The sequence below is a fragment of the Bos indicus genome, chromosome 7 (assembly GCF_029378745.1).
Source record: "Bos indicus isolate NIAB-ARS_2022 breed Sahiwal x Tharparkar chromosome 7, NIAB-ARS_B.indTharparkar_mat_pri_1.0, whole genome shotgun sequence".
Lineage (NCBI taxonomy): Eukaryota > Metazoa > Chordata > Mammalia > Artiodactyla > Bovidae > Bos > Bos indicus.
The window spans coordinates 37,840,752-37,854,085 of record NC_091766.1 but is presented as its reverse complement, the minus strand read 5'-3'; the positions used below and the strand labels follow the sequence as shown (position 1 = coordinate 37,854,085).

Genomic DNA, 13,334 nt, shown 5'->3' with positions numbered 1-13,334 from the left:
TTTCTCATACTACTCTCTCATTCTTTGCAGCCTCCTTTCCCTTTAATATTGGTGTTCCTCAGGGTGGGCCTAGGGTACCTTGTCTCACCCTATTTGGTCTATACTCTCCCCTCGTGTCCCAACACACCTCTCATGACTTCCGTCACCAGCTCCCTGCCCTGTCTCCAGCCTTGGCTACTTCAGAGCTCAGTTTTGGACTCAGATGTCTCAGTGTAGCTGTTTCACAAGTCCCTTCTTTCCCCAGAGTTCATCAGATTCTCCATCCATTTGGCTCCCCAAGGTAAGCCCTCAGAGAGGCAGTAGAATCCTCTCACACTCGCATTCACCACATGACCAAGACCTGTTGACTTTACCCTTAAATAGTTATCAAATCTGGCCCCTAGTCTCCATTCCAATGGTTCAGCCATCATTACCTCTCACCTGCTATGGCCTCCTCACTCATGCCCTGATCCTGCTGTCATCCACGCTCGCCCTGCCCCCTCCCCCCGGGGGGTGGGAGTGCTTTTTAGATCACAGCCACGTTCCTGCTACGGCTTGTGTCTTGTGAACCTACCCAAAGCTTGGTGTCTTCACATATCATGGGGCCAACGATGTATACCTTGAAGGGCTGCAGGGAAAATAAAATGAAACCATGAGTGTAGAATAGAGTTTGAAAACTGTGAAGCGAAATGCTTTTGTGGTAAATGAGCAATTTTCAGGGGTAAAGACGCCGGTTCCTTGGTGCTGTCCGTGGTGCTGAAAGTTGGTTGAGCACTCCCCATTTTCTGTTTCCCTGGGATGCTAACTGAAGACGTCAGTCCGATAGGTTTTTGGGGGTTTTTTTGTATTGGTTTTTTTTTTTTTTTTTTGTATGTGTGCCATCTAGATTAAAAAAATTTTTTTTTTTATTTTAACGATCACAGTGACTTGTGGCTCACCAGGTAAGTCAGAGGAATAGAAAGTAAAGGTGAAGCCTGAAGTTTCAGGAGTTAGCTTCATGACTAACAAACGAGTGACCTATCATCAGTATCTGTTTTCTTATCTGATAAACGGGATATAATACATTCACATGAACTTGCTTATAAGTGATTGGAAATGGAAATTAGATGAAACCTGAAAACAAGGTAAAGTTACTTGTTACTTTAACTTGAGGGCTTTACCATAAAAACACTGCCCCTAAATAAGCATATTAATGTTAGTTGCTACCACTTTTAGTAGGTGGTTTTACAGTACACGTGAAGAGGGTTTTATCACCTTTTGGCAATTACAGACTTATTTTTCCCCTTCTGGGAAATCAAAGGGGAGGAGACTATTTCTCTGCTAAGAAACGTCGAGGCGGGGTGGACAGCAAGTCCTCCTGTCCTTGGCAATTCAAATTCAGCTAAAAGCCTCTGAACACCTACTTCAGGCTCCTTCATCCTTCCAAGACTACTCACTGTAAGGTGATTCATGTTAGTCCCATCTTACAGATGGAGAAATTGAGACTCTGAAAGGTGAAATGATTTGCTGGAGGGTGGAGGAGAACCCGGCTTGCACAGACTAGGTGAGCAGGCACCCTGGCTAGGGAGGACGATAGCCGGGAAATCGAAGGCTCTCTCCCTCCTCCCGCAACCACGCAGGTCCCTCCACCCCCGGAGCGTGGGTGGCGGCGAGACAAAGGGGACGGGGGCGGGGCGAGGTGGGGGTGTGGGAGAAGGCCGGAAGTGCGGCCAAGGAGGAGGCGGGAAATTCCGCGCAGGGGGAGCTCGGACATGGCGCAGACCTGGGTCTCTATTCAGAGGCCAAGTATCCTTGGACAACTGGCCTCCCCTCTCTGGGCCCCAGTTTTCTCCTCGGTGAAACAAGCAGAGGGCGTTCGCGGGGCTGGATTGAGTGAGATCTGAGTGACAGCGTGCCCCGCCCTCAACAGGCGCGCAGCAAATAGGCAGCCTCTCCGCCCCTCGGTATCCAGTCTGTGAAACGCTAACCGGGTCGAGGAGGGCGGGGAACCCAGGAGCCTAGCGGTCGCAGTGAGGGGCTGCGGGCGAGGGGCGCCCCTCCCTCCTTTGGGCCCCTGCTTCCCTGTCGGCACCGCCCCCTCCCGGGTTCCGAGGCCGCCAGTCAGCTAGCGCGCATGCCCGGGGCGGGGCGCGGGGTGGGAGCGCGGAGCTGGCGCGGGGGACGGCTGCGCCGAGTCCGCGGGTCCGCCCGCCAGCCCGGCCGGAGGCAGCCGAGGCAGCTCGGGCAGCGGCGGTGGCGGTGGCGGGAGCCAGAGCGCAGCGCGCCGAGGAGACTGAACGGCGACAGAGCCCGGTAAGCGCCACTCCTGCATCTGCTGCTCGCTCCAAACGGGCGGTGTCGACCCCTTTCTGCCGCTCGCAGCAGCCCCAGAGCCGCTGTCCAGGGTCCTCGAACCGCCTGGGTGGCGGGGTTTGGGCACAGCGCGCGGCGTGTGTCTGGCGTGCGCCTGGGTGAAGGTACGCGCGCTACTGGGGCGGCGGGTGTCCATTTCCAGGTTCCTCTCTGGGGCGGGGCGGGGGCGGGTCCGCAGTCCTGGCCGAGCACCCGAGGGGCCCTGCCAGCCATCCCGCCCTGTGTGTAAGACCCCGGCCCCCGCGTCTGGCCTCGCCTCTGACTGCCGCTTTGTTTGGCACCGTGGTGCGGGAGGGGGCGCTTCCCGCCACCGCGGGGAAGGGGTCCGCCCGCGTTGATTCATTTTCCCCATGGAGCGAGCTCGGCGATCGAGTGGCTCTATTGGCACCATCAAGCACACTGGCTGTCGCACGCTCGATGTGGCACACACTCTGGGGGTCCACCACGTATACTGTCACACACTCACCACTCGAGGCCACAGGTTCACACACACTATGGTCCTTGATCATTCCATCAGACTCATACACATGGCCACCTGTGCACCCACCCAGTACATCTTTGCGTACACACCCAGGCATTGCTACGCACTCACATCAGCCATCGCCTATCATAGCACACACTCATCTCAGCAGTAGTCCCCATCACAACGCACTCGCAGCCACCCTGCTCTGGCCTGCTTGCGCCTGTTCACACCTGCACATCATGGTATCCCTCATGTACCCCCAGACCCTGGAGTAGGTGTGTCATACACTCCATCACACACTTTTAGCTTGCTCTCCACCCCTCAACTCCTGCATGTCCACTCTTGCCCTCCTGTGAGTGGATGGACAGCTGCCCTGAAGGGTGTTTCTGGAAGGAAGACTGGATATCACCCTTTGCTAGACTCCTTCTCCCATCCAGCCCCAGGCAGGACGCTTTACTGCTCTGACGGTTGTAGAAGACAAGGGGATGAGAGGGTGAGGTACAGCACACCTAGACTGTCATACACACACACACACACACACACCTGCTGAAGTACCACAAGCCTTTGTCAATCTTATCACCATGGGTAGAGGTGATTGCAGGTGCCTGGCAGTCCTGGCTCCAATTTGGGAAGAAATCCTAAAGGGGAAATAACAGGCTGGCCAGCCTCAGTGAGCATTCACAGGGGCTTCTCTGCCTGGGAGCAGGGCACAACAATGCTTGTGCACATACCGGCCAGCTCTCCCATGAATGAGGCTCTGAGGCCAGGTGGCCGTGAATGTGCATACCCACAGGGTCCAAATGGCCACCAGGAGACACAAACACTTAGGGCATTCCGCACATACAGACTGCACATGTGCACACCAAGTTCTTGAGCAAAACGCAGGAGCCAGACTCTGGCTCCCCAGGCTGGCGCAGATATCGACAAGCCATCTACGTGCTCCGCTGCACGCTGGGTGAGCCAGCCCACACAACTGGGGGGCATTTCAACCTTTTACCTCCATCGGGAGGCAGAAGTGTGCAGGATCATCTGCCCAAAGGGTGTGCCCACAAGTGGGTTCTCACACAGAAGACACTCTTGCTTCCTCTCCCAGACACCTCCTTGTGCTGTTGCCTGTTAGATCCAGGGGACTGGGAGGACCCTTGGCATGACCCTGAAGAGCATAAAGGGGTTTTAAGAGCCATGCATCAATGTCCAAGATCTTGGCTGTATGAGTAGGAAGAACCAGGGTTTGGATTCAGACAAAACAGGCTTTGAATCAGAGCCCCACCCTCTCCCAGCTGTGTGCTCTTGGTCAAGTCCTTAATGCCTCTGACCTCAGCATCCTCATCTGTGAAATGGGATGATAATGCCCCCCTCCTGAGACTGTTGTGGAGTCCAGATGCAAAAACAAGCCTGAGTATGGTGGGCCCAGGGCTGAGCACACTGGGAGAGTGATGGAGCTGGGTCCAGTGGAAGATGGGAGGCGAGAATGTGAGACCCCAGGCGTGGGTTGCCTTTTGGAGAAGTGACTTGAGAATACCAAGGCTTTCTTGAGAGCTGGGTAAAGCCTAGCAGAACTGCAAGCCTGCTAGGAATGGTATCCTGACAGATCGTAAACCCAGGTCTCAGCCAGTTCTACTAGTATAACTACATCCTCTCCCTATTTGTGGCTTCCCAGGTGATGCTAGTGGTAAAGAACCCATGCAGGAGATGTAAGAGACGCGGGTTCAATTCCTGGGTCAGGAAGATCCCCTGGAGAAGGGCATGGCAACCCACTCCAGCATTCTTGCCTGGAGAATTCCACTGACAGAGGAGCCTGGCAGTCTACAATCCATAGAATTTCAAAGGGTCGGACACAACTGAAGCGACTTAACATGCATGCATCTCCCCCATTTGAAAGATTGGGAAACTGATGTTCAGAGTGTGGAAAAACTCACCCAAAGTCATGTAACAAGTCAATGACTAGGCTGGGGCTTGACCCCCACATCTTTCTAACTACGTGGCCAGGCTGTTTGTCCCAACTTGGACCTTATTCCACATCAGAGAATTGTGGACTGAGAACTAAGAAGGTAGCCTCTTATGGAACTTTCGGAAGGGGCATGTTGCCAGCTTGGCCATGCCTGCCTCTTCGAACCTCAGTTTCCTTCTCTGGAAAATAAGACCAGAGCATCTGCCCAGAAGGTGTACAGGATTTGCACATAATAAGCTTTGTAAGAATGTCATGTGTGCAGGGCCACCTCCTGCCTTCTTGGCATCTAGGTCAAGAGTCAGAACTCAGGTGGCTACAGACCAGGTGGATAACACCCATGAGGGGCTGCTATAAGAAAAATGATGGTGCAAATCAGTGATCAATGGCAGCAGGCAGTCAACCTCAGTGCCCAGGACACCACTGGGAGGGGTAAAGATGGTGGCTGATTGGATCCATCTAAGGAGGCAGCCACTGCTCACTGATGCTATGAAGGAAGCACATGCAGACTGCCAAATCTTAGTTTTCCAAGAGAAGCTAGAAATCTGATTTTCACATGAACTCTTCTAATTTTTAAATGTTGATCAATAACTTAAAAAAAATTTTTTAAGCACTCCCAAGTTAATCAGGCATGTCCAAGGGCGAGGTTTTGCCAGTTTGTACCTGTGTTGCTGGCCCTCCCTCCCCTTCTCCCTCCTGGGAGCACAGCTGGGCTCTGACAGACTGAGTAGATAAAAACAGGCCTTGCATGTACACAGCCCAGCCCTAAAGTAGCAGGGACGTGCACACCCTTCATCTTCTTTAATTCTCCCTGCAGCCCTAGGGAAGCAGGGGGTAGGTTTGTTAGGGTCCCCAGTGATAAGAAGGCACTTGCCTAAGGTCATAGAGCTGGTAAAAAATCAGGAAGCTGGTAAGTTGGGGAGCTGTCCTGACTTCTGGCCCATGCCTCACCTGGGGGAGGGAGCCTGTTGGAGGGGCCGGTGTGAGAGGACCCCGAGGCTGGGCTACCAGGGGTGAAAAGGTTGGTGAGGACTCAGAGCATACCTCCTGTAGCCCTTGGCAACTCCTTCCAGTTCCAGCCCAAGCTCCCTATTTTGTTGTTGTTGTCTAGTCGCTAAGTCATTTTTGACTCTTTTGGAACCCCGTAGACCATAGCCCACCAGGCTCCTCTGACAATGGGATTTCTCAGGTAAGAATTCCGGAGGGGGTTGCCGTTTCCTTCTCCAGGGGATCTTCCCTGGGATCCAACCCAGGGATCGAACCACTTCTCCTGCATTGGAAGCCGGATTCTTTACCACTGAGCCACCTGGGAAGCCCCAAGCTCCCCATACACCTGCTGTTTTTATGCTGATGAAAACCAGATCTAAAGAATTCCAGCAGACCTCTCCTGTGTTTCAAACCTGTCTCCCAGAAGCCTCCTGGATATCTCCCCTATAAGACCCGCAGACCCCCCACTTAAACTTCCCCAAAACCCAGTCCCCTACCATCCTCTGTAAGACTGCTTCTCCTCCCATCCCCCATTTTGGTGAAATCCTCACCCCCTAAGTCCCATAAGCCCAAAGCTTGGGGGACCCAGTGGTGAACAATAGCAGCTGAATCCCCATCCAGGCACCTGAGGGCTAGGTGGGGATCCAGAGGTGTAAAGGGCTATAGGCAGAATGACAAGAGTCTGGTTAGGAGTAGAACAAGAGGCCAGGGGAACCCTGAGGCAAGTGGTAGGCAAAGAAGGTCATTGGAGGAGGTGGCGTTTAAACTGGGAACTGAAGGTTTAATAAAAGCCCAGCAGGAAAGTTGTAGAGGCCAAGATGGGAGAGAATGTGAACCCCTGGTTGAACCCAAAGCAGTTTTGAGTGTGTGTGTGTGTACACATGCTGTGGGGGATGGAGTGCATAATGAAAGATACAGCCCACCAAGTGAGTAAATACTCAGGGGCTCAGAAGCACATTAAAGAGTTGGACTTGACCCTAAAGATAACAAGAAGTCATTAAAAGTTTCTTTTTCCCTGTTTTTTTAAAAAATTTTTTCTGTGTGTTTTTTTTTAAATAATACGTGCATACATAATCAAAATTCAAGTATCGCAAAGCAGCATTAATAAAACAGTTTATTCTACCTCCAGATATCTCTGGTCTCTCTTCCCAAAGGCAATCACTGCTAAAAGTTTCATGGGTTTCCTTCCAGAAATTTTCTCTTTTTAAATAAACCTACAGATGTGTATCTATCCTTTTCCTTGCCTACACTCACAGGAACCCACTAGCCATGCTGTCCCCTGGTTTTTTCCCTTAACTTACCTTGAGCATCTTTCCTCATCACTCCACCCATTCTAACAGCTGTGGGGGGTGGAGGGTTTCCCATATGTTTGTCCCACATTTTACAAACCCACTTCCTGGTTTTCTTCTCATTACCAGCCATGTTCTCATGCACCATTAGTCTGATATTGATAAATGTCCTTCCAAAAAGATTGCAACCAATTTATTTCCCCTAAAAGAGCAAGGAGGGCTTTGAGCCAAGAGTGGCATGGTGGGACCAACGTCACAGAAAGGGCATTCAGTCATTTATTTAACAAACATGTATTGGAAACCACTTGCTTACTATGTGCCAGTCATTGTTCTCAACCCTGAGACTACATCAGTTAACATGGCAAAGTCCCCACACTCCTGGAGCGGACATTCTCATGGGAGAGACACATCATGGGCAATAAACAAGCATATGCAATTTGAGGATGAAGACAGGTACCAGAAAGAAAAACGGAGCAAGGCAAGGGGGAAGGAGAACATCAGCCAGTGTTGGAAAGGAGGCTACTTTATACTGGATGTGTCAGGGAAAGCTTCAGGGAGATGCAGATGTTGGGAGCGAAAGCATTTCAGGCAGAGAGGAGACAGCCAGTGCAAAGGCCCCAAGGTAGTGGGTTCAGGGACCAACAGGGCAGACAGGTCGCTGAAGCAGAGTAATCAGGGGAGAGCAGTAGGAGACAAGACCAAGAGCTGTGACAGAGCCAGAAAATGCAGGAACTTGTGGGCTATGGTGAGGAGTTTCCCTGGTGGCACAAATGGTAAAGAATCTGCTGTAATTTGGGGGATCCAGATTCAATCCCTGGGTTGGGAAGATCCCCTGGAGAAGGGAATGGCTACCCACTCCAGTATTCTTGTGTGGAGAATTCCATGGACGGAAGAGCCTGGCGGGCTACAGTCCATGAGGTTGCAAAGAATTGGACACAGCTGAGTGACTAACATTTTTACATTGCATGAAATGAGGACACTACATGGTTCTGGGCAAAGGAGGTCTGCCTTGAATTTTACTAAGATCCCTCTGGCTGCTGTGTTGAGAATAAACAAATAGAGTGAAGGATAAAGCAAAAATAATTCTGGTCAGAGATGGTGTGGGTTTGGCTCAGGATAGTTGCCAAATTCTGGATTTATTTGAAGGTAGATCCATTATGTTTTGCTCGGATGTTGGGCTGGAGGGTTTGAGAAGTCGAGGGATCTTGGCCTGAGCACTACAGTGTGGCTTTGGAGATGTCGGGAGGAAGAGGTCTTGGGGAATCAGAGCTCTGCTTGCCTTGGCTGCGGAGTGTATGAAAAAACTGAATTGCATGCTGATCCGGTGGCCTGCCAGATCCTCTCCCTGGGTGTACCCCAGGTACCACACACTCAGTTTGTCCAAAATGCAACTCTTCCTTTCCCCAGATGTCCTGCACAGCAACACCCCCACCCTAGCCAGAATCCTGCAGACCACCCCCATGATCACCTCTTACATCCAGTTGGTTCCTGTCAATTTCCCTCGGACCTCTCAAAGCTGCCAACTCTTCATCCCCACCACCTTTGCCGTACCGTCTCTCATCTAGACCATCACAGAGAAAGGGCTGGGTAAATGAATGAAGAGCAGGATGCATGAGAGGTTGAATAAATGATTGGCCAACCCCTCCTCTCCAGCCTCCACACTACCCCTAAGCAATCTTTGAAAACACACATTTCAGACTGTGCCCTTTCCTCAATCGTAAACCATTCCCATTTCCCCAGGGCCTACACAGATATAAACTGGTGATTCACAGACATACTTTGGCCCAAATACCAGATTTTTTAAATCTTGAATTAATTGGGATATTTTACATTAAAATTCTGTATTTCCCACTTCTGACTGATACTACCAGGATGCATTTCTCCAGGACAGTACTTGGCTAATGGAGTGTGGTCCCCCCTTTAGACAGGGCACGTGCTCTCCAGTTTGCCTTAGTCCCGACCACTCCCTACTGTTTAGGACCCAGTCTGCTTCCCTCAATTAGATTACTTACCTGGCCCCTATGGCATCAGAATTTGTGACCAGGCATCCTGGTAGTATCAGTCAGAAGTGGGAAATACAGAAGTTTAATGTAAAATATCCCAATTAATTCAAGATTTTAAAAATCTGGTATATGGCCTAAAGAAGAACAGCATAACTTCTAGGTAGCATGTTGCATGGGGTGGGCTGAAAAGGGAGGGTGAAAAGTTAGATTGTGGCCAAGTTGTGAAGGGCCTTGAATGCCCTTTTAGGAAGCCTGGCCTTTATCCAGAGGGCCAATGGGAGCAATGAAGCAGGGAAATGGTATGGTTGGGTTCATTTACTAGCCCAGACCCTATGGACAGGAGGGGATCAGACAAAGGTGGAGAATGTGATAAGAAAGCCTGGCTGTTAGAAACAGTGAGAGGGAAGAGGCCTGGATAGAGGCTCCTCCCACTGGGTCTCCTCTGAGTCTGAGTCTGCTCTTTCTGTTTCAGAACCAGACAGAAGCCTGGGGCCCAAGCATGGTCATGAGGGCAATTGGGCAGTGCTGAAGACCCAGCCTGGCTCCAGCTGCTTCGAAAGGACTCCAGCTCCCCAGGACCCCAGCCCACAGCCTTCTGCTGCCCACAGGATGGGAGCCTGGGGGCTGGGAGCCAGGCCATGAGGGACTGCTGCCCCTCCCAGCAAAAGGCCATCCCTACACACCCAAGGCTCACCCCTGCCCAAAGCCCAAGCATGGACTCTAGACACAGCAGCCCCATTGGGGCTGGGGAAGGGGCATCCTACTCTGAGGACCCTGGCAGGAGTGTGGCCTACCCCTCCATGACCCACATCCCTTCCCAAGAGGCAGCCACCAAGGAGACGTTAGGGACACAAGGAGCCTTGATCTCAGGAACACCAGAAACCACCTTCTCTGGGAGGCCAGAGCCTGTGTCCTCAATGAAAACTGATCCTTCACCCTCAGAGAACAGAAATCCGATGTTCTTAGAGAATATGGATTCCAAGTCTTCAAAACAGGTAGATTCTGTTTCCATAGGAAAGGAAGATGCTGGGTCCTTGAGGAAGGCAGATCCTATGTTGACAGGAAAGATAGAGCCTGCAATCGTAGGGAAAGGGGATTCTGTGGCTTCTGGAAGGAAGGATCCTGTGACCCCAGGAAAAGAGGATCCTGGATCCTTGGGAAAGGTGGATCCTCAGTGCTCCAACAAGATGGATACAGTGTCCCTAAGGAAGGAGGAGCCTGGATCCTTGGGCAAAGTGGATCCTGTATTCCCAAGAAAGGAGGAGCCCAGGTATTCAGGAAAAGACCTTCGAGTGTCCTCAGAAGAGGTGGGGCCTGCATTTGCAGAAAAGACAGATTTTGTAGCTTTGGGAAAGAGAGATCCCGAGCTCTCAGCAAACGCGGATCCTGTGTCCTTGGAAATGCTGACTCCAGGGTCACCAGACAAAATCATGCCTGGAACAGTGGCTCTGGGGCCATCAGGAAGGGTGGATCCTACTCACTTGGGGATGACAGATCCTGCATCTATGGTAAATGCAGAAATTATGTCCTCCACAAAAGAGGACCCTCAGTTCCTAGGAAAGATGGACCCCGCCTCCTCAGGAAAGCAAGGCTCCACGTCTGTGGGAATGACAAAAACCATGTCCACTGGACAGGTGGAGCCCACGTCTTTGAAAAATATGGACCCCGTGTCTTCAGCCGAAGTGGGTTCTGTTTCTCTGGAAAAAGTGGATCCTGTGTCCTCAGGAAAGCCAGAGCCCTTGTCTCCCGTGCAGGCAGAACTGATGTTAGTGGGAAAGACAGAAACTGCATCCTCAAGAAAGGAGGACCTAGTGTCCTCCAGAAAGGGGGTTCCCATTTCTGTGGGAAATACAAAAACATCACCTCCTGGAAAAGTAAATCCTGAATCATCAGGAAAGATAGACTCTGCGTCCTCTGGTCCCATGGGTCCTCCTTCCTCTGAAAAAGCTGAGGCAGTGACTAGGGGGAAAGCAGACCCATTGTCCTCGGAAAAGACAGGTCCCCTGGCCCCTGGAAAGGTGGGTCCCCCAGCCTTGGGGAAGGCTGATCCCCCCACCTCAGGGAAAATGGACCCTATGATCAAGGGGAAGCCAGAAGCTGTTCTCCCCGGAGACATAGACTCCGAGTCCACAGGAAAGGTGACCCCCACGAGCCTAGGAAAAACAGTCCGGGCATCCTCGGGAAAGGCAGAAGCTGTCCCAGAGGGAAAGGTGGATGCTCTGCCCCTCGAGAAGGGCAATCCTATGAACTCCACGAAGGTGGATCCCAGGGCCTCCGGGAAAGCAGAATCCAAGTCCGAGCGCAAAGCGGAAACCACACCCTCTGGGCAGGAGGGCACCTCCTCAGCAGGGAAAGTAGAGGCTAAATCTCCAAATGAGAAGCCACTGGCCCCAGAGAAGCCGGATCCTGGATCCTCAGAATCAGCAGGCTCTATTGCCTCTGGGAAGGTGGCGCCTGTAGCCCTGGACAAGACTGACTCTGTGCCTCCAAGAAAGGGGGAGCCCCCATCCCTGGGGAAGGGGGACAGCCTGACTCTGGAGAAGGCCTCCTCCAGGCAGGCAGATGGCAAACCCTGTGACTCCGCTCCTCCTCCCGCAGACGGCGGGGGCCGCGTGGAGCCAGCGTCACTGCCGAGCTCCGAAGCCTCCAGCCTCGTCCGGGAGGACCCGGCGGCTGCCAGGGCCGAGAGAAGCCCCGGCCCGGAGGAGGTGGCGCCGCCGCCGCCCGGGCCGCGGACTCGCGACAACTTCACCAAGGTGCCGTCGTGGGAGGCGAGCGCCCCGCCGCCACGCGAGGACGCGGGCACGCAGGCGGGCTCGCAGGCCTGCGTGTCGGTGGCCGTGAGCCCCATGTCTCCGCAGGACGGCGCGGGCGGCCCGGCCTTCAGCTTCCAGGGGGCGCCGCGCGCGCCCAGCCCCGCGCCCGGGCCGCCCTCTCGCCGGGACGCGGGCCTGCAAGTGTCCCTGGGCGCCGCCGAGACGCGCTCCGTGGCCACCGGGCCCATGACGCCGCAGGCCGCCGCGCCGCCCGCCTTCCCCGAAGTGCGGGTGCGGCCGGGCTCCGCGCTGGCGGCCGCCGCGGCGCCCCCCGAGGCGGTCGAGCCGGTGCGCGACGTGAGCTGGGACGAAAAGGGTATGACGTGGGAGGTGTACGGCGCCGCCATGGAGGTGGAGGTGCTGGGCATGGCCATCCAGAAGCATCTGGAGCGACAGATCGAGGAGCACGGTCGCCAGGGGGCGCCCGCGCCGCCACCCCCCGCTGCGCGCCCGGGCCCCGGCCGCGCGGGCTCTGTCCGCACCGCGCCCCCTGAGGGAGCCGCCAAGCGCCCGCCGGGCCTCTTCCGCGCACTGCTGCAGAGTGTGCGGCGCCCGCGATGCTGCTCGCGGGCCGGGCCCACGGCCGAGTGATCGGCTCCGCTTTTGTACGCCCGGGTTTCCAACCTTCTCAGGCTCCCTTCTCGATCCCAGGCCCCTAGAAGGGATCCCCTCAACGCGCGACAGGCCTCCAAGGAGCGGGCAGCATCTAGGGTCTTCTCATCCTGTCTTTCCAGCCCCCTTTCCCCTCCTAAACACACCAATGAATGCCCTCTACCCAGCTCCCTCGTGGTCAGGAGCCCACGAACCCAGCCCCGACACCCCACCGTCCCCTCATAGCCCTCAGCGCCACCCTCTCCCGGCCACACTAGGCGACCTCTGGGGACCTAGCCTTGAGAGCTAGGGCAGGCTCCTGAGATGTCTAGACAGGTGCGCTGTGGTCTCCAGAGGCAGCCAGGTCCCCAGAACGGGAGAAACTGTGTACAAAAGCCCCAAGTATGTGAGGATTGGCATGTGAGATCCCCGATGTGCAAGCCCGGGGTGTATGCGAGTGCGTGTCCACGCGGCGGGCTGGCCCCATGGCCTGGGCATCTCTTGCATGCTGGTAGTTGTCCCCAGTTCCTGTCTCCCCCTCACCTGGCCCTATCCCCACCCTCACTGGACACCACTCCACAACTCCCAGACAGGCCAAAGGCAGCTGCAAGGACTGCCCTGTGGGCGCAGCTGCAAGAGTCACAGAAACGCCAGAGGGTCATGGTCAGAGGCCCACAGCCTGGTGACAGCTGGCCTTGGGTGCTGGGGACACGACGGAGAGCTCACTCTACAACCACCGTAGTCCCTAAAAGACCACCCTCTCCGGTCCCTCATTCCCCAGAGCCGTGAGCCCCACAAGTCCCTTGTGACCACTCAGTACCCCTGTCCCCCAACCCTCCAGCCACGGTTTTTGGCTACAAACTGTCACAATACATTGGTAATAAAATACTCCCCCAACCCTCGTCA

General features: G+C 54.2%; 1 protein-coding gene across 1 annotated transcript; it reads left to right on the top strand.

Moving 5' to 3' along the window:
• Window positions 1-1,690: 1,690 nt before the first annotated feature.
• GPRIN1 (G protein regulated inducer of neurite outgrowth 1) lies at window positions 1,691-13,330 on the top strand. The gene is made up of 2 exons (XM_070793299.1): window positions 1,691-2,271; window positions 9,494-13,330. Exon 2 carries the CDS (start codon window positions 9,660-9,662, stop codon window positions 12,426-12,428), a length of 2,769 nt encoding a protein of 922 aa, XP_070649400.1. The 5' UTR covers window positions 1,691-2,271; window positions 9,494-9,659; the 3' UTR covers window positions 12,429-13,330.
• The last annotated feature ends 4 nt before the right edge of the window (window positions 13,331-13,334 follow it).